This window comes from Copadichromis virginalis, linkage group LG23 (genome assembly GCF_057382275.1).
Source record: "Copadichromis virginalis isolate Kocher_CV1m ecotype Utaka linkage group LG23, C_Virginalis_male_GT1.1, whole genome shotgun sequence".
Taxonomy (NCBI): Eukaryota; Metazoa; Chordata; class Actinopteri; order Cichliformes; family Cichlidae; genus Copadichromis; species Copadichromis virginalis.
Genome location: NC_140639.1, coordinates 2963747 through 2984913, shown reverse-complemented (window position 1 = coordinate 2984913; position 21167 = coordinate 2963747). Strand labels below are relative to the sequence as shown.

General features: G+C 41.2%; 3 protein-coding genes across 5 annotated transcripts; all 3 read right to left on the bottom strand.

The window, feature by feature from the left end:
* Nucleotides 1–302: 302 nt before the first annotated feature.
* On the bottom strand, nucleotides 303–9279 carry zfyve9b (zinc finger, FYVE domain containing 9b). 3 transcript variants are annotated; one of them, XM_085449351.1, is made up of 16 exons: nucleotides 9095–9279; nucleotides 7050–7759; nucleotides 6815–6914; nucleotides 6531–6733; nucleotides 6299–6410; nucleotides 4857–4979; nucleotides 4463–4618; nucleotides 4126–4350; nucleotides 3965–4047; nucleotides 3720–3824; nucleotides 3490–3640; nucleotides 2770–2850; nucleotides 2368–2530; nucleotides 2014–2119; nucleotides 1748–1927; nucleotides 303–965 (listed from the first exon to the last, which is right to left on the bottom strand). In XM_085449351.1, the coding sequence occupies exons 1-16, from the start codon at nucleotides 9156–9158 to the stop codon at nucleotides 804–806; spliced, it is 2724 nt and encodes a 907-aa protein (XP_085305477.1). In that variant the 5' UTR covers nucleotides 9159–9279; the 3' UTR covers nucleotides 303–803. The 3 variants fall into 3 exon arrangements, with proteins under 3 accessions (XP_085305477.1, XP_085305476.1, XP_085305478.1); XM_085449350.1 differs by having other exon boundaries at nucleotides 3965–4350; XM_085449352.1 differs by lacking the exons at nucleotides 303–965; nucleotides 1748–1927 and having other exon boundaries at nucleotides 2056–2119; nucleotides 2368–2609; nucleotides 3965–4350.
* Nucleotides 9280–9475: 196 nt separating this feature from the next.
* btf3l4 (basic transcription factor 3-like 4) lies at nucleotides 9476–15289 on the bottom strand. Its single transcript, XM_085448966.1, has 6 exons — nucleotides 15104–15289; nucleotides 14703–14764; nucleotides 12156–12269; nucleotides 11831–12032; nucleotides 10161–10220; nucleotides 9476–9920 (listed from the first exon to the last, which is right to left on the bottom strand). Exons 2-6 carry the CDS (start codon nucleotides 14754–14756, stop codon nucleotides 9874–9876), a joined length of 477 nt encoding a protein of 158 aa, XP_085305092.1. The 5' UTR covers nucleotides 14757–14764; nucleotides 15104–15289; the 3' UTR covers nucleotides 9476–9873.
* Nucleotides 15290–16585: 1296 nt separating this feature from the next.
* Nucleotides 16586–20962, bottom strand: ptgfr (prostaglandin F receptor (FP)). The gene is made up of 2 exons (XM_085448739.1): nucleotides 20159–20962; nucleotides 16586–18317 (listed from the first exon to the last, which is right to left on the bottom strand). Exons 1-2 carry the CDS (start codon nucleotides 20951–20953, stop codon nucleotides 18009–18011), a joined length of 1104 nt encoding a protein of 367 aa, XP_085304865.1. The 5' UTR covers nucleotides 20954–20962; the 3' UTR covers nucleotides 16586–18008.
* Nucleotides 20963–21167: the final 205 nt, after the last annotated feature.

Below are 21167 nucleotides of genomic sequence, written 5' to 3'. Positions count from 1 at the left end.
TCAGAACTTTTAGTTGTTGGTGTGTGGGTTTTTTTTTTTTTTTTTTTTAAATGGTGGGAGACCTAAATCGTTTATAGCTACAATATAATGCCTTTTGATGGTTATATTAAAAACTGTAAATTTCCAAAAGCAACCTAAGGAGGTCACAAGTACATGTTTCTAGGTCTTACAGGAGCAAAAGTCAAGTCTCTAGGAATGAGTTGGGGGGGGCGGTAAACGGTAAAAAGCATAACCTTCCTTTTGATGAAAAATGGCAATATTTCAGTAAAACCGCTCAGGGTCCTTGGGCAATAGACAAGAACTCAGTCACTGTTGCAAGTTTAATTCCAAGCTAACATTACATTTCATGAGCAGTCAGTTAAAATTCATCAAATATTAAAACATTCTCCAGGCATTCATTCAGTGCGCATGAAGCTGCTATTTGGATTTGATACATAACTTCAAGTCATTCTCTTAGCTTTAAGGTTGTGAGCTATCACTTTAAAGGTATTGACTGTAAAATATGTATTAAACATTGTGACATTGATGATTTCAAGCCATGAAATTGCTACTACAGTGCAAGAGCTGCACCCTTATCTAATGGTCCATCGTAGGTTTCATGCGTAGCCTGATTGATTGTGGCTGGGCCGAGTGAGATCAGAAAACCACAAAGAGTCAGATCTCTTGGATGAGATGGATGCGGACCTTGGATATGATCCGCTTTGCCTTTGGAATGCTTTTATTGCCCTGAAACTGGTGAGAAGTGCTGGAGATGAAGCAGTGGTCAGGGTTAAGAAGATGAATTAGTGGAAAGTCTGAGTTCTCTAAGTGATGTTCTCAAGGATGTAAAAAATGAGCTCCATGACTATGGGCTCGCCGTCCCTCTTGCGCCCCCTGCTGTGGATGACAGGAATCAGCACGCTATTCAGCGCATTGAGGTACTGAGCTGGGAGGGGCTGCCCATTGCTCCCTGCCACAAATCCAGCCTGAAATAACAAATAAGCCACTTATTAGTTTTTTAAAAAGCCACAGTGGTGTTCTAAACTTTGTTCAAAGCTTTCTTTACTAATGAGATAAAATTCTAGGCTAGGTTTTCTATTTTTTTTTTCCACAAGAGAACGACGTGTTGCTGTAGTCAAAGTTCATACTGGGAAGTAACACAAGCTGTTTTATTTCACAACAAAGCTCGTGTTACTTGCAGAAGTGGGTGTAGCACATTATCTCAGATAATCTGTCTATAGACCACAGTCTGCACGTCCAGCCTACGATATGGAAGCTTGGGTAAATCCGTCTTAATCACCACATACTGTATGCGATCTGGTTCTCAGTCATTGCTGTTCATCTTCTTATGAATGGAAGGTTTTGCTACTATAAATCACCGGCCTGCTCCAATACACATTCAATTAGCTAAAAACATTTTTGCATTAGTGTCTTTTTTTCTTATTTTTCCGTCACTTAAAAATGTTTTTTTATTTGTCTCGACCAGTGAACAAATTTTAAATAGTTAAAAATGAACTCTGCTCTCCATCTAAATTACTAGTGCAGTGCTACGTTTTTACCATAAAGAACCCTGACTATTTTTTGTATTTTATTTTTGATTATTATTGTTGATGTGACCTTACATGGCTCAGGGCTGATGCTTACAAGGCCAGTTTAACCAGACAAATTGGCAGAAATAGATCACACGTTAGTTAGTTAGTTAGTTAGTTAGTTAGTTAGTTATACATCTCTCTCTCTCTGGCTACAAGAAGCTAAATTCTTTAAAGACCTCTTGGGAGTCAAAAGTGACACGCAGTCCCAGTTTGGCCATCCCGTCCTCTTTCAGCAGTTTAAGGTGTGGACACAGTGCCAAGCAAAATGCCCGGGCGATTCTCTCCGTGAGCCGGTTGTGTTCAGCAGAGTCAGTCACTGCTCCTTTGGGATTATCACCTGTCTGCAGAAAAAACACCTGCACAAAATATTCACGCAAATGTAAAGACGGGTGGCTGTACACATGGACATGCTAACTTTTTTTTAGCAGATCATTATATATACTTCTGTCCAGCGGATGATCTTTCCATTTTCTTTGTATTCGGACTTCTGGAACATCTTGGTACTGCTGATAGACTCCATTGATTTCCCATCGATGGGGCTGATGATGCTGGAGAACACAAACATTGATATGCGGTTACATGTACACACAGTTTAAAACAGACTGAAAAGGATGTGTCCTGCTTACACTGGACTCTTACACGCTTTTTTGCAGCTCTTTGTTGGGGTGTTCCAAATTCTAATCAACTAATGGCCCACCGTTAGTTTTTCACAGCTACCTTTTGAATGGGTGCTATATTGTTCTACTGGACTGAACACAAAAGCCTTCCTGCACTTCAAACAGTTGGACACACTCACCCCTTATTCACAGTGCATTTCTCCTCCACCCACTGTACACAAACAAGCTCCTGGCTCTCTGATTGGTCCAGCCGTCCACAGGTGACAGTGTGGTCTTTCATCTCCCGTAGTGATCGACGGAGCTCCGCCATGGTTTCCACGGTGATCTGCACCATTAGCCCATCTGCGAAGAGGGGACAGCGATACAGGAGAAACACACACAAACACACACCAATGGGGAGACACACGCCTAGACAAACAGTCTGTTAAAATGTACACAGACACACACATACAAAGATCAACAAATTCTGAATAAGCCAGTTTAAGCAGGGGCGCTCTACTTAAAATGTAAATGATGGCTATCCTCAGAGGTGAGGAGAAAGTAATGGTTAACCTGGCTTCTCTGGTCAGAGGGTATCCTACCTTCTACAACGCTGGATTTGGCCAGGTATCCTGCTGACGCTTTCAGCGCACTACTGAATATAATAAAGCATGATCCAGTAACTAGGAAGGAAGGAAGGAAGGAATGTCATTTTGATCAGTCTTTACAGTGACAAGGCAAAAACTACAAGTGCATGCACTGCCACCTAGAGTCACATAACTGGAACTGGCCGCGATTAACATCTCGAACCACTGTTGTTCTTTCATTTTCGAATTTTCTCCTACTTTTGCTCCGCTGCACTTAAGTTCACACTCAAACTGTTTTGTTTTATATGCAGTTCCATGAGCTACATATGTTTAGATGCACTGTAATAATATTCAGTGGGTTTGCACAATGTTTTTGTTGTGCAGAATCCATTCAGTTTGTGCAGCAAATTTACTTGAATGCCTTCTAAATTTGAAATGTGTAAAATCTATTCTTTGCTTCCAGTGTTCTCTGGAGTATATTCAGCTAAAGATTTACTGTAAGCGATAAGATTTCATTGATCATTTATCGATCATGCTTAGCTGTTTCAAGCTTATGCATATCTTTTAGCTGATTTATTAGATCCTCGTCGTTTAACAAAACTGGAGAAGTATTAGTACTACTATACTTTTAGCTGCTGTTTTAGCCTCATTTGTTCAGCTTAAATAAAGTAATTTCATATTAGCTGAGCAAAACTTTCCATGTGTCCCTTCCTGCCCCAACAACTGTGTTGTTACCTTTACGTGGTTGATTGTGGATGCTGATGGCTTGGGTCTGATACTGGCCATCGTCTGCTTGGACACAGATGAGGTGGGAGTCTGCAGTGTCATTGAAGCATGCCCCTATTGCCAGCACATGCTCATTGGACTTATTCACAGCCTTCATTAGCTAACATGGGAGATAACACGGGTAAATGATAGAGAAAGAAACTATATGTAAGAGTTAACTCTGTGAGGCTTAGTGTTACCTCATTATACCCAGTGTTCGGTATTTTTATGCAAGTCCTATGAGCTTCTAAGTCCACAGTGAGCCCCGATACCACTGGTAGGCTGTAACGGTAATTCCTAAAGTCCTGGAACAAAGCAGAATGGTAAAAAGATCTGGTGTCTGTTACACCATGTTTAATAAAAGTTGTGACACCAAACTTCCACTGCTGACAGGAAGGGCGGTTTTGCAACAACACAAAAAAATGTTACAAAATGCCATACTCACCACTAACAGTCGCATTATTGTGTGACCTATATCCCCAAACAAGGGCTTCCTAAAGCGTACACTGTACAGAGGGCATGGGTAAACTGGAACAAGAGACAGAAAGTGGGTAACTGGGGAAGAAACATTATAACTCAGAGAGCTTACATAGTTGCCTGGCTTACATCTGTACTCAGCCCCCAGTCGCAGCATGAGGCGCAAGGGAAAGGCTTTGGCCCAGGCCACCTCTGCTCTGTGGACCAGCAGGCCAAAGAGGTAGGGCTGGTTTGGCAGAGGTAGACCTTGAAGGGACTGGAGAGTGGAGCGAACGTACAGGAAGCCTGCATGATCCTGACTGCCAAAGAAGCTGCTGCCAAACAGGGAGAGTGACAGGTGTTTCACAACCTTCCCTACAGAAACATAAAGATGTCGAAACGTGTGTTATTATAAGAGGGAAGAAATACTACAGTCGTGAAGTAGAGACTGATAATATTCTGTGTATGGGCTTGTAATGTCTCTGACCTGTGAAAGTGTCTCTGTACAGCTGAATGAAGTGCCTAAAAATGTCTTTGGGGAAGCTTTTTTCTTCAGGTAGGCACTGCAGCAGCACCACCAGCTCCACCTGCCCTACAGCGTGCATTCCCTTTGTTGTCACACACCAGCACTTCCTGTTAACGTCTAATCAGGGAAATCAAGCATAAGCTGGCAGTCACATATGGACATTTTAAACAACAAATACAAGATGTAAGAGGTAGAAATATATACTCAGAAGTTATATTTAAATTTTTAAAAAATGATCAAAATATTTTCTGCATAGTGATGTAATTCTTGACACTGCTCAATTTTAAATGTGTACATTAAGTTCTGTATGCAGTTCATAATGCACAGTAAAAGGCAAGAGGGGAAAGATACTCACAGTTGACCAACTTCACCATAGCGAGCAGGTTAGCATTGAGAACAAACACCAGAGGCTTGGGTCTGCCGCTCTCCAACTCCTGAATAAGGAGCATCTCGGAGGGCTGCTCCTCCACAGTGTAGTCTGGGGGGTAGATTAGAACATCTTTTAAAGTGTTTTCTAATCTACTCTTACTCACCACAAAAAACAGCCCAGTATTAGATTAAAGATTAATATTAGAGTGTGGCTCTAAATAAGATGGCAAGTAGCAGGTAGCTGTTATTAATAACAGATCAGTTTTATTAATGCCTTGGGACTGCCCCATTTAACCAGGCATCACAGTGTCCACGTAATAAATGAAAGTAGCAGCATTCGAGTGTAGTAAGTCAGAACACCCAACACATTAATAAATAAATAAATAAATAAATAAATAAATAAATAAATAAATAAATAAGGACCACACATGTGGAAGGATTGCCTGGTTCTCTTAAACAATGCAATCACAAAGAGCAGCAAAGAGGCATCGGAGCATGTGCACAAGCTAGAGCAGCTGAGTGAGCATGAAAAAAATATTTGGAGTTATTTACAGCAAAGTAGTCAAATGTGGCTCAAGTTGTTGGTAACATAAAGACATATACAGATTCATCATGCATATTTGGTATTGTGAAATTATGAACTGGCTCTTTAGATTAATGGGTGGAAATCATGCATATATGTAATACTTGCTGTAGTTGTCCCTTCTGGTTAGTGCTTAAACCAAAACAAAGGTGCTAGTTTCTGGTCAGTGGTTCCCTTGGATGGGATAAGAGTTATAAAAGGGGAGGGGCAGTGAATTACAACATTTGCCCTGAAAGCAAGCCATGGACAGGTCTGTGAAAGGTACTGTTGGTTAATGCTTAAATAAGATTGAAAAAAACAGCTGCACTAACCATCCAAACATCAAAGCCTAGAAAAAATGTCGAGGCAAATCTTGGCTTCACCATAGTGGGCTATGGAGAGAGAACACTGTGTTTTTCTTGTCATAAAATAGTAGCTTCTGACAGCAAGTAGCGGAACAAGATGGACACTTTACAGAGTCACTTGTTCCTCATTTCTTTTTTTGCACGCCGAAGTTGTTTTTCTGTATTAACTATGGGGAATGTTATAGGCAAAGGAGGGTGAGCAGAAAAAAATGAGGAACCACTCATTTATTCAGTGTGAATCTGTAATTGCTGCTTTCACTAAACTATTAACTGCTCAAAATCAGAGACCATTTTTTCCCCTTGCCATGGGCTGCCCAATTTACATAGAACTCCTATTTCTTTGTGACCCGCCATCAATATTTGCACCATGCACTATGCAAGACATGAAAGCATTAACAAAAGGGGAGGAATATAATGAAAAACAAGAAGTATCTGGATCTGAGGAGGAAACACAATAAGTTTACTTTACACTTTTAAACTCTAAATTCGAGCTAGCCCTACCTCCTTTGACTCCTGTGGAGGTGAGTATGGGTGGCAAGCCATCCAAGGGAATGAGGTTAGCAGAGCTGCTCACTAAAGCTGTGGTTCCCCAGCCGTAGGGACCACAGGCCTCCTGGAGTTGAAGGGAGGCAGAGTGAGAATACATATATCATTCATTTTCCTCTAAATCACAGAACAACAACAACATTTTCCCTGTAGTCGAGTTTTAGTGGCACGTTTTGGGTGAACCTACACCAATCATTGTTCCATGTGGCCTCAAAGTTCTCCTGATCTGGGGTGAACCCACAGGACTTTTAACAGGCCCACCCAGCACTCGACTCATCAGCGGTGAGAACGCGGGCTCCCTGACGGGTGTGGTCGGGGCAGACTCTGAATGCTTATTGGTGAGGATTTCGTCTGCAAACCACACCCTTCTTTTTCCTTTTGGAGACATCCCTGAAGAGAGGATACAAGAATGATTTCTGCATGATTTCAAAAATACAACTACAGCAATACCTAAAAAAAAATTACGCTCACTTTTAATGAGTGCTGAATGACAGGAAATGCACACTCGTCCCTCCTTCCCATCCAGGTGTGTAAGTTTGAACTTCAAACTGGAGCAAAGTGCACAAAAAACCTGACGACACACACATGCACACACACCACACATGAACAGAGACACACACGTACACTCCACTCCACTTACAAGTTGCTAATTTTATTTCACTTCAGATTTAATTACACAGAAATGAACTTTTAAATCATTTTTTACCTTCCCACAGGCACGGCAGTGGTGCCTCCTCTTGGTGAATGTAAACTTGATACCACACTTCATGCAGACCTGCGCTTCGGCATCGGGGACCCACACGGGGGCCACCTCACCAAGGACAGTGACTCGATCCTTGGACAGAATGCCAACGGGGCTCGTCTCAGACATGTCATCGAGATCCACAGGAGAAGTAGCGCACTCACCCATCGCTTCCTCCCCGCGGCCTGCCCCAGCCTTATTGGTGTTTGTCTGATCTCCTCGAGATGGTCCCTCCAAGCTGCAGGTCTCATCCTGCTGCTCCAGCCCACTTTCCTCCCGCTCCTTCTCCTCAATCACAGAGTCTTCCTTTGATGGGAGAACCGGCGACTTCTGGTTCTTCTCTTCCTCCTCCTCTGCCCACGCGGCCTCTGCTGGGCCCAACACTAGAGGGCTTGGGGACTCCTTTTCACCCCATGTGGAGATGGAAGTCACAGTGCAGCTGCCATTCTCCACTTGGGAAGCAGATTCAGTGGGATGTTCAATAGGTTTCTGCTCACAAGGTCCAGATTTGCTTCTGAGCGTCGCATCCGATGTGGCTTTAGATGGAGATTGCGGTCTGATTTCTCTACAGTCCAGTGCAGGTTTTGACACATCTCCATCTTTGAGCACCAGCAGACAGGGTCTGTTCAGCCAGTGGTGCTTGGTGTCCTGAAGAGACGTACTGTCCCCTTCATCTGTTTCAATGATAATGATATCACCAGCAAGAAGGGAAAGTCAACATCTCCATCTCTCTATCTGTCAAACATACACACACTAGCACATACAATGATGCACGTCCTGCCTGCTCATTAAGGCGAAAAAGCTGTTCACTGTTAAATAGACATCTTCTAGATTTCAGCCCTCACTAATGGCAGCATTAGTGTGGTTGCCCTTGAGAGGTGTATCTGATGATCAAAATAGCCAGTGGTAGTTGTACAAGAGATTAATGATACCATAGAGCAGCTGGTTCCCTAGAGAACAAAAAGTTGAGCAGTAACTTTGTGTTTAAACGTGTCAAAACCGTTGCTGCTTCCTTATATTGAGCCATATTGTTACACAAACACAAATACACACACAGAGGCGGATGTTAAATATGTGTAATGAACAAATAAAAGATGTTTCAAGTGACAGTACTGTGTTTATTGCATGTTTCAGAATAAAAATATGCAAGTAAGCCGCTTGATTCTGCAATCACTCCATTCAAGGTTTCTACATTAAGAACACCTCCCGTAATTACAGCCAATTACTGATTCAATGCCCTTCCCAGCACATTAGCAGCCGCCAGCGCAAAGGGAGTTAATGTATGCACAACTGATGTTTCATTGAGCTACCAGCGTTTCCTGAATAGGCCGGTTTAAGGGGATAAGGCTCTTATAGGTTTAAATGCAGATCGTCATGTATTTGATTATTCGATTGAAAGTCTTGTCAAAACATTGGGCGCTACTGACTAACTGTACACGTTAAACTGCACTGCAGCTCATTTACAACAGAAAGCCATCCTTAAAAAACATGAAGAAAAAATAAAAAGCTGGCGGCGTCATTTCTACCGAAGGCAACAAAGTGAAGACTTCCCGAAACAGCGGCGTGCCTGCCTGCACCGATCCGGCTCACTGAGCGCTCACTTCCCGGGACAGTGACGCATTCCACACACGTGCAAATGTTTAATGTGCTCGCGGGCACAGAGGCCGGAGGCAATGCGACATTCACCCCGCACCCCGGTACACCGGATCAGCCGGGACACTTTATTGAGGTGACGCTGAGTGAGGCTACAGTGGAGTATGTATGTAAGCAGCCCGTGTTCACGCGAAAGTGCGCAACACGCACACATACGCGCACGCGCTTTTCAGATGACGCGGTCTATGCGCGCAGCCAAGTGTTATATCAGCGTTTTTTTCAGTGGCACACACACACACACACACACACACACACACACACACACACACACACACACACAAGCGCGCGCGCACAAGCAATGAATGGGAGTAAACGCATTCCCACCCCGGTATTTCCAGAGCAATCAAACGTCTTACCCTCAGTTATTGCTCCCAAAAGGCTTTCATTCTCATCATCCCGCGCTGTGAAGAACTTCAGCATTTTATCCTGTTACATCTGAGCGCGGAGGAAAATGGATTCAAGCAGCAGTGCCTTGCTCACAAGCGAAAGATGGGATGAATTCGCCTCTCTCTTACCCCCCCTTCTGTGTGATCTCCCTCCTCCCCCGTGCCTCTCTGCAGCTCTTTGAAGAAACTCAAGAGGTGTGCAGAAATGTCCCTCCCCAGTTTGCTGTCCACACAGCCCGCAGGACGGTGTACAAGCCAAGACAGCAGAGCTAAGGTGCCAAACATAAAAATCCAGCCTTATGCACGACCTGTCATTCTGTAGGAAACTGACGAGGCTTCTTTTCACATGAATCTGCACACAATTCTTTGATTTATTGATAAAAACATTCAGAACATTCAGTCAATGATCACAGCATCATTTTAAAAAAAATGTTAAACGTCTTTTTTGTTTCATAAACAAAACACACAAAAAAAATCTCTTAAGACTGGCTTTAAAGACCACAGTAATCTGATAATGACTGACAGTGTGGAAGAGATTCACCGTTTACCAGATGAGCGTTGGGTTCTTATTCTTTTCTCTCTCTCTCTCTCTTTTTTAAATACACAACCTAGTAGTGCTAGTGTGTGACTCAGACATCTGTAGGTCATTGGAACTGTGGGATATATTTGGAGATACTGTCTGATATGCCCGGATCACTACACTCAAAAAGACAGACGGAGGCTCCACTTCAGTCCAGTGAATTTTTCTGTCAGTTTGCCTCGTTCTTTGATGCTTCATCAAAGTTCTCCACGAGATCTACAGAACAGCAAAAGCACAGCATTAAATAGTTAAACTAGAGGAACAATCTAAAGTCACATACATGAGTTCAACTGTAGTAACTTTTCAGGGCTGCAGAAAAATATTCAAAAGAGCAAATTGACTTAAATTGAGTAAAAAGAGCAATCTTCTATACTACGATGAAAATTTAACAGAGTGTAGCTGTCTCTAAGTTTTCATTCTGATCATTCTTCTTTTTATTCATGTGACACTGCATACCTGGCACATCATCATCCTCTTCCTCAATGTCCTCTGGCTTTGGAGCCTTGCTTTCAAGAGCTAAGACGAAATGCACAAAAAACACATTTTAGCTGGAAAGTGATAGAAAGTTGCCTCAAATAATGACTTTTAACCTATGATGAAGCATATCTGTATACGAGTGTTCTCTTCCAGTATGACAGTACTCCATTCACAAACCATGAGCGATGGATCATCGGCAGTGGCCTTTGGCATCACCATGTTAGCATTCTCCACAATAAGGGAATAGTTTCAGAACAATGAGGCCCAGAGACTTGAAGAATCAATGAAAGGAGCACTGAAGCTGCACTGGTGGCATGTGGAGACACCGCTTGTCTCTGTATTTGGCAAACAGAGGTGAGAGGTTTTTTTGAGCTGAGTTTTCTATCATATATGCTGGTATTGATCTCTATGATATGCCAGTATTGGCTCATATCACTTGAAATTGAGACTTATTAGACCAGGCAACATTTCTTCCAGTCGTTTATTGCCTTAGCTTGTTTGAATCGCAGTCTCAGCTTCCTGCTGTTAGCTGACAGGTTGCTGGTTCAGAGATGATTTTTTTTTGCAAAACTGTTGCCTTTCTATTGGCTTGAAGCAGTCTGGCTAGTCTCCTCTGATCTCTGGCATTAACAGGGCATTTTCATCCCGAGAACTACCACTCACTGGATATATTCTCTTTTTCAGACCACTCTCTGTAAACCCTTAGAGATTACCTTCTTGTGCGGGAAAATCCCAGTAGATCGGCAGCCTCTGAAATACTCAGACGAACGTTTTCATGGCATGGCACCAAAAACCATGCCATGTTCAAAATCACTTTTACCTTTCTTCTCCACTCTGATGCTTGGTTCTGTGCCTAAATGCACTGACTTGCTCTCAAGTGATTGGCTGCTTAGATATGTTTGTTAAAGACCTAATAAAGTGGCCAGTATATGTTTATACCATCTTGGCTCATCTGGAAAAACTCATCTTTAAAAGATTTGCTTCACCTTGAAAAGTAAATATTAAGTATAAAGTGGATTTTGCATATTTAACTGTGTTGTAACTCTTCTTTGGCTAGAACTTGACCGGGGTTCAAATGGAGCAAACTGATCTGACGGGTCATACAGCAGCATAGAAAGTCAGAAACCTGCATATACACTGAATGTTAAGACAAAAAAAAGACGAAGAAGCCACCACAAGGTCGCACGGCTCTCAATCGACCTCTGTGATGTTAATGTGGCTTTAAGTGTTCCAAGAAGCACTTGACCACCTGAACCGTTCCTAGAATCAGGACCAGGAACCAGGAAGAACTGGATAAACTGCACATTTCCAGGTGGACAAAGATTGTAGAGCCTTACCCAAGAAAACCAGAAGCTGTAAATGCTTTGGAAAGAGGATACGAATATTTTGCACATGAGCTGCTGCAAGAATTTCTTTCCCATGAATCAAAGTATAATCAACCTGTGGTGTCAACTACAAATTATCCTCCCAAAAAGGAAGCGAGTGAAAATGAATCCCAACTAAAAGGAAAAAGTTTAGGCGTTTACTTAACAGGTAAACTTTGTGTCTCCTACCTCTTTTATCCTTTTTGGTACAAACAAGTTAAGCTGATACCAAAAATGAACATAAAATCAATGAAATAAAAATCAAAGCCCTGAGGGGCGACCCACCTTGCCGAGGGAACTGTTCTGCGAGCTTGCGCAGGCTGCTGAGGCTGTCTGCTCCAAGCTGACTGAGGATGGCGGGCAGCATCTCTGTCATCTGTTTGGTCTCAGCGTGGCCGGTGATCGCAAAGGTGTTGGCGGATAGAGAGGCCTGAACTTTGGGGTTGTTAAAGTGAATCACAGTCCCGTCATCCTTGATCATGTTCACCTGAGGAGAAAAGATCACCCAAGTTCTCTCAAGTCACCCAAGTCCATGCACGTTATTGATACCTTTGAAAAACTAAACAGTGGTCTGCTCTACACGACCGCACATTCACCTACGTCAGTTTACCTCCTCAATGCCAGCAATATTGTTGACAGCAAACTTCTTCAGTGAACTCTGAAGCTTTTTGTCATCAGCTGTTGCAGTTCTGTGAACCACCTTCTTCTTCCTGCGTGCAGTGCCCTGAGAACATAAAACATACAATCAGATCAACACTTTTCTAAGTCATAGGCTGTGACTTAGAAACAGAAGAAAGGAGGAAAATACAGCGACAGAAAACGTTTGGCTAGTTACAAAATATTGTGTTTAAATCCTCTGTCCGGTTCTGATTGCTTACCACTTACACTTTCACTAATAGTTTTAGTCATCATTTAACCTTTTACAGAGTGAAATGATGTCTTCAGCTTTCTTCCCTGCCTAGCCAGTCACCCTGAAGCCAAAAGTAAACTACTGTGCAACTAGAGAGATCAGAGCCTGTTGCATAAAAATACCATTGTGAGTTAATCAGTTATAAAAAAGACTTTAGCTTCAATCATGAGGAAGTGCATGGGCTGATCTTTTTTCGCAGTTTGCATGTGTGTGTGTGTGTGGGGGGGGGGGGGGGAGGGGGGATTAAGAAGGTATATACAGCATCAACTCAAATGTTTTATCATCTCAAAACAAAACATGTCAACACCAATAACAGCAGACAACTTTGAAACTGGTTTTCAATTCACACCCCTAATAAGGGCATAGGGGGGCCATTCACTGTAATATAAATGGTTAAAGATTAGAAGAAATAATGGGTTAGAGAATAAATCACATACTGAATCCAAATCATGCCGTTAGATACAAAACAAATAATGGATTCATCTATTTGGCGATTGACAGAATTTTCTGAATTATTATGAATTAATCATTCAAGGATTAAAAGTAAAGCCTAATCGATATAAGAGTGATACTAGTGGTCATTTAAAAATCTAATATTCGATTATATCAGCTGATATTTTTTTCTTTCAGACACAAAAAATACCAGTAGTGCCAGCAGTACCCCTCAGCCTCCTAGTAGAGACACCTGTCAATAAATACATTTTAAAGTCCGACATACAAACTTAACCTTGAGGTCAACGTCACCGATATTCAAACTCGTCCAAGTTTTTTAGTAGGTACACATGGTATCAATTTATATCCTACGTTGCTTGGTACTCAAGTTCACAAACTTGAGAACTTGGTGACAACGATAGCACACATAAGCCGTGAAAGGCTGATGGACTTCCCTAACATGTGCCCTCATATCATGGTTTTCTCTGTTTCCTGTCTATTACTGTAAGGTCTGTACAATATAAAGCATCTTGATTCAACTCTTGTTATGATTTATCGGGTCCCAATCAGCCCAAATAGTAAAGACAAATGAAAAATGCATGCCATGGAAGAGTTTTATCAGACGATAATTTCAATTTTATTGATCAGTTCAGGTTCATATACATATATATATATACATATATCTATCTATCTATCTATCTATCTATCTATCTATCTATCTATATATATACATATATATAGATAGATAGATAGATAGATAGATAGATAGATAGATAGATAGATAGATAGATAGATAGATAGATAGATAGATAGATAGATAGATAGATAGATAGATAGATAGATAGATAGATAGATAGATACTTTATTCTGTGTCTAGAGGCAGAACTGGAGAAAACCCCAACAATCAAGTGACTCCCTTTGAGCGAGCACTTATGACAGTGAGAAGGAAAACCTCCCTTTAATTAGGAAGAAACCTCCAGCAGGTCCAGCCTCAGAGAGGGCCAGCCATCTGCCACAAGCAATAGGGAGGGTGAGAGGAAAGAGAAGAGAACAGAAAAGGAGAGCACAGGGAGACCAGACAGAAACCAGACTGAGGGAGAGGAGATAAAAATATAATGACATGTTGCAGCGGTGTATAAACACAAAGAGATGAAGCACTCAGTGCATCACATGCAGTTCTGCAGCAGTCTGACCTATAGCAGCATTACTAAAGGATGGTTTACTGTCCCCTGAGTCATCCCTAACTAAGTTGTATCAAAAAGGAAAGTTTTGAGTCTAACCTTAAAGGCAGAGAGAGTCTGTCTATGAATCCAAACTGGGAGCTGGAAGGAGATCTGCCTCCTATTCTACTTTCAGAAACTCCAGGAACCACAAGTAAGCCTGCAGTCCTGCGTCTTTAAAAGATGACGGGCCAGACTATTAAAAACTTTGCATGTGAGGAGAATGAGGCAACTTTTTTAAAAGGGTTGATATGATCAAGCATTTTATTGTGTAAAATTAGGAAAAACTGTAATAAAATACATAAATTATTAACATTATCGTATATCAGAACTTTAATACACCACTTAATGGGCACTTTAATGAATACTTGATTCATTTTTTCCTTTTTTTTCTTTTGTTTTTAATCAACCAATTTGATTGTCCAATCAGTGCTTATTTTCTGCAGGCAACACAATTTAAAAAGACTTTAAAAAAGAGCAGTAACTGGTAATTATAACCACGAACTGGAGAACTACAATAACCACCCTGCTTAATGTGTCCTAGGTGATGCTGTACCAGCTCAGCAATCAAAATCCCTTCATTTTCGCAACTTACCTTTCCTCCTATCCGCACCTGGGCTTGAAGTTTTGCCAGTTTTTCCTGATTCATGTTCTCAACTATAGGAGGAAAAAAATAAAGACAAAATACATTTATTTTTAAAACAACGGGAGTATTTGAATGCTGCTGCAAAATTAGCTGGAGCAACAATATGAGCAATGTTACAAAAATACGGAAAAATATCATTATTATTACTATTATTATCATTATCATAAAAACAAGGCGAGAGAATAGAGATGTTAAAGAGACAGGAAAGCTAGATGTAGCAGATACAACTGTATCTGTAGCTCCAGAGCTGACACTAACTTGACAGCAGACGCGCGTGTGTGTGCGCGCGCGCGCGTCTCAGACAGCTGCTGAGATGAAAACACAACACTCGGCCCACAGTGAACACACACCGTATCGCTGCTCCGCTCGCGCCGGCAGTTGCGCTCCGTCCGCAAACCAACAACCGCACGGGCCGCAAAAACCGCACCCCTCTCACAAAAGCCAGCATCTACGGGAACGAGCCTGCTCCATTAAGCACAGAGGCATGCGGCACCGAAAGATGGAGGTGATGAGGAAGAGATGACGTCACACATCATATGGCTGATCTCCCCCCCCCCCCCCCCCCCCCCACAGTCCCACCCCTTCTTCGTCTCCGACCAGCGGGAGGGATTTGGTGTCGTGCTGCCACCTATGGGATGCTGTTTAAAACTACACTAATAACTGTAAAGCGACACTGTCAGCGGACTGGACCACAGTGTGGGAAACTGAAGCCACTCTGGTTATTACCCGTGTACATGTCCCCTTATAGTCAATATTACAGAACAAACAAAAATTGCATGACGAGTGTGGGAACAACGTGTGGCCGCTAGTATGTGTGTGGGACTTTTCACTGATGCCTGATAAATCTAACTTTTAAAAACTCACTCAGTCACAAACTGCACAGTTGCAGGTTTGTCATTGCAAATGCATTTTTCCCAGTGAACAGTGCTACGTTAAGCATGGATGGAAGCAAACGTCTGTTTTTATGGCCTTCTGTAGCAGGCTTATTTATTCATGTATCCCCTGTTTTCATCTGCTGTTCTGCTGTTCTGACTAACTGAGCTCGTCTTGAACCACAGGCTTAGTGAGAGACTTAAACATGTTGAGGTGGGTGCTGTTGTGGTTCCTGGTTTAAACCCCAACCAGGGCCTTTCTGTCTGGAGTTTTCATGTTCTCACTCATGGGTTTCCTCCAAGTACCCCGTCTTCCATCCACTGTCCTAAAACATGCAAACATGCATGTTAATGTTAATTCAAACCCAAATGTAGAGAATAAGCGCTGTGTGAATGTGTGATGTTAGTCCATTTCCAGTTCTGCTTTTGAAAACGATTGTTAATCAAACAATGTGTGCCCATTTATAAAGTTCTGCATGAAGTGACAGAGTGGAGCTTGGAGTGGAATGTAAGTAGACGTCTACAGTGCTTAAAGCAATGTTATAAGACTACAGTTCAGGACACTCAAAGTAAAGATTGTATCTCATATTTCTGTTTTGTCAACAGATGGGATGTAATAACTAACTAAATAATAACATGTCGTTTTAAAATGACACTCACAAAAGCAGCAAAATCCATTCTTTTTCAAAATACATAATAATTTATAATAAGAAATCACCGATTTCTTGCCTATTCTAGTCTCATATTTCAGACTCCTTGGGGCTAAAACAAGACGCACTCTGTCCTCGAAAGATGTTTTAGGTGGAGAAAACCTCGCTGTGAACTCACATTATCTTGACTACAACGCATTAAAAAAAACCATTTCCACCATTTTCTCTTTAATGTTTATGGTTTGTTTTTCCATTTTCCGTTTTATTACACAGTACAGCACAAACACATTGGAAAGTTTTGTGTTGTTTTGTAAAAAAAAAAAGTGTCATGATGCAGAAGCACCGGTGCGAAAAAATCACATTTACAAAGTAATAACGCACCTACCAGCAGACTACTTACTGCTGAAAGACGATCCTCTCAAAACATCTGCTTTCGTTCTGATCATGATCACACTTGAATGCAGCGTTACATACTTCAATCAGAAACTTCTTACTCTGATCATTCTTTACAACACTTTGAAAGAAAAGCACAACACTCACCCGAACCATTTAAAACATCAAACGTACTGATACAGGCAAAAATCATGTTTTCAATTGGTCCATGTTATAACATAATGCAGGCTTAAATTGTTTAAAGGCTGGTACAGTATACACCATCACGTTAACAGCTCACACACTATAAAAAAAGAAAACACTTGATGACATTCAAAACACTCAATGAGCAAAAGTTTACTGTTGTGGTGAAATTGTTGGGAGAAGCTTGTTTTAAACATCAACTAGACTTTCAGCACAAAATATTTGCTTCAGGTAAAACAGTCCTAAGTACCGGTATACCCTTACTGCTTCTGGTCCTGCTAAATGCCAGGGTTGCCTCTTCTCTTTAAAAGCATGAAAGCAACATGGCTTAAGTTTGCAAAGTCGCATTTGAACAAACCACAAGACCTCTTGAATAATGTGCTTTGGACAGACAGCACCAAAGTAGAGATGTTTGGCATCAATGCACAGCCATGTTTGATGAAAACTAAGTACAGCACAATATTAGCACAAAGACATCATACTGATGTCAGCATGGTGGTGGAGGATGATCATTTGTTTTTTTGCACGCTTATTGTCTCTTGCACATCTGTGCAAACCAAATGATTAACACATTATACTGGAATCCTTATAATAAAAAGTTAACATGTAAGGTCAAAGAAGACTCAGTCACAATCAATAAATAGTAGTGCAAAGACACAGGCTGGAGCTGCACGTGGAACAAAGCCAGGAATGAATAAAACAATGTCTACGACTTAACAGTGACTGTTAGTTCGTCTCTAACACTGTGACAGTTTTTGATAGAACTTGTCTAGTGCCCCTGATGCAGAAGGCGGGGCTAAAAGTTTAGAACAAAAAGTCAATACCACAATATACAGTAATAGTGACAATTCATGGTGATCATTTTGCAAATGTTACAAGAAAACATTTGTGGTTTGTGTAAGTGCATTTTTGATAGTCTTCTAGTGTCTCAGTGCGTCTTATTCATCTGCAGGAGCTGAAATGGGATGAAACTTTGCAAAGAGGAAGAGCGCATGCAAAGGAAGAATCAAAGGAATTTTGTTTTGGACCTGGGTCACTTTAAAATTGACCTTAGGATAAGCGTTCTTTAGAAATGTCCTTCTAGTATTCCAAATGATTTTCTTTCCTTTTGTTTTTCAGCACCTTGGCGTTCTCAGATAAAAGACTCAGGACAGGGTTCAGGTGATGGATTTGATGACAACATCATGCACAGGTGTTTTACCGAGGCAGCGGCAATCAGATGACCCACTGGAGCTGCTGGTCTCCGCTGAGCTGTGGAGCATACTGCGCTGCCACCGATGGAGGGTGTAAAATTTCGAGCCACAACAGCCGTGAAGCAACACGAAGATTTTCCTGAGAACAGCCTTCCTCAGCAGGATGTAGACCCACGGGTCCAGGATCTGGTTCCACGTAGCCATGCGTATAGTCAGCAGACTAAAAGACGGAGACTCATCTGTGGCTCTGGTACTCAGAATGGTGACATGGATCTATTGGAGTGGTAGAAAAACAGTTATTCTAAATATTTATCAAATACTTTAATAGAAAACAATTTTAGACTGGTTGTGTTAGACTGGTTGTGATAGACTGGCTGGGAAGTTACAGGAAAAACGAGGTAAGATTAGTGTGTGCAATTTTGCATCTTTGTTGTTATTAAGAAATCTCTAATTCAAAGCATTTACTTTCTTTTTTTTTTAAATATTAGAATTGCTTAATTTGAATAATAATTCAAAACCACGATTATTTGGAAGAGTCTTCAAAGCAGCTGCCATATTTTTCAGCTTGTCTGGCATCTATTGCTTGGCATCACAAGTCCTTAATTAATACATTTGCTGATTTCCACCAGTGTACAACAATTAAACATCAGACATCTTTTACATGATGATGACAAGGATAGAAAAGAACAGTGATGGAAGTGGAGAAAAACCTGTTTGTATCAAACCCTTTAAAATGCAAAGACAGACAAACAGAGCTTTCTTAGGGCACCACAGACATGCTCGGGTATAGTAGGATCTGTTTTCTCACATTCTGTCTCTGTTCCTTTTGGTGATAACAGCTATTATTTCTGCTTATTTTTTCATCACCTCTGTTTCATTTTCCTCCTTCTCATTTCCATATCATTGTCATTTTTAAAGGCCTCTCGATGGAAAACCCCGTCACCAATCACACTCGGCTCCATCACCGCTCGCTTATAGGGGTCATGTTACTCTCCACCTCCTTTATCTGGGAGTCTGCATTATGATGACTCTTCTCTCTGTCTTCATGCTCATGCTTCTGCAATCGATTTTCTTCCAAATGGTTTCATCTTATCACATTTATTGCACTTTTGTTTTTTGACTTTTTGTTTTTAATTCAGTGTTTTTTAATTTAAATTTCAGTTTAAATGTTCAGTTTTAGTTTAGTTTTCATTTGTTTCAGTGTTACTTTTATTTTTTTATTGTTATGAGTGTATGGAGGCCATATGTCAGAAGCAACATTTATGGAAATCAATGTAGGTGCTAAAATAAAAACACCTTTTGAACGCCGCTGACTCACAGTCTTGCAGACATGCAGAGTGTCAGTAAACAAATCTATCAAAGTCTCATCAAGGAAGCTGAAATATTTGTATTCTTTTTTCAGTTTATGGGAGTTTCAACGATCTGGTTTTTATTTTTAATTTAACTCACTAAAATGTTTGCTCACACCTGGTTTTGGTTTTAGCATTTAGTTTTAGTTGACTATGATAACACTGTTATTAAACTACTGTGAAAATGCAAACATTACTTAAATTTGTGTGTTTAATCTAATTGACATGAACCTTTTAATCTTACTTGGTTACATTGACTTTAATGTAATTTAATTTATTGTTTTATTTGGGAATTTTTAATTAAATAAATACTAATGCTGCAAAGAATCAGATGACTGGTAATATTTAATCTCAATTTAATTTAATCTCATTCATTTAGTATTGCTGTCATTAATATTTTAGCTATGCTCAGTTAGGCTTCTATTGTTGTGGGAGTGTGATGTGGTTTCTTGTTCTGACCTCCAGTAAGCAGCTGTTAAGTTTGCTAACAATTCTAGTATTTAAAAAAAACAAACTCCCATTATTGCTGTGATGTCGATGTACTTACTCATCTTCAAAATGCATCATGGACACACTGACCAACAGCAGTAGTTTAATGATCAGAAATGCAACATAACACTGCTTTAACAAAGATATATGGAAAGGCTTTAGGTAGCAGGGAACAAATCCAGCTTAGCTTCCTCAGTGTCACTCTACGCTCTGTAATTTTTCGTTTTTCCCTGTAATTTTTAACTGTCTGTTAAAGGTGTGCTGAGGAGGTCTTACCAGTAATGGGCCCCAGCATATGCAGGACACCAGCATGATAGCCAGGAGCTGGCAGATCATCTCTATGTGATAAGGCATGCTTCTGCAGTGATGCTTGTGGCGCAGTTTGGCCTGTATTAGAACACAGCCTGTTAGCGTGTTGCAGGCAATGGAGATCAGCAGTGCCAGCAGCCCCAGCAATGAAAATAGCAGCGGCAGGAGCACATCCAGCCAGTCTTTGGTTTGCTCGATAAGGAAAAAGCACCAGCTCCTGGACCTTTGAACCTTGTAGGGCTTCGACAGCATTACAGGCAGCGCAGCCACCAGTGCAGCAAGCAGCCAGGTGACCCCAAGGAGCCTTTTCATGTGGTGTGAGGCCAACACTGTGGAGTGGAAGATAGGCTTAGTGACTCCAATGCAGCGCTCCACAGCCATAGCACTTCCCAGGAACAAGGGGCTCAAGCCAAAGAACACCATACATGCCCCAAAGATGGTGCATATGATTTGATAAGGATCAAAATTCTCCCATTTCTTTTCAGCACTGTACACAAAAAGCACCAGGGATCCATTAATGAGGTGACCCAGCAGATCTGTGATCACCAGGCTGCTGGCAAACAGCAGGAAGGATGCCCTGGACTTGGTGCGGATGCTGCTGTAGGATTTCAGCAGAATGAACAGAGCAAGGCTGTTGGAGAAGATGCCAACAGTCATAGAGATTACTGATGCAGTGATAGACAGTTCCTTCTGGAAACAGGTGTTATTGGTGGGTCTAACCTCTGACCTGCAGCTGGACTCTGAACTCCCATTAGCTGACATGGCTGGAATAAGTCTGAAAGAGAAGGTAAATGGAAAATATCTGTGTGATTCAATTAGACCAAAACAATGGTTTGGATGAAATCTACTGATAAAATTGACTTGGAAGCAAGTAAGACACAAGTTTAACATTATTAATATTTTCAAGAATAAAGCTTATATACACTTTAAACTCCTATTGCGATTGCTTTTGTAGTAATTCCCACTCATCCATTTC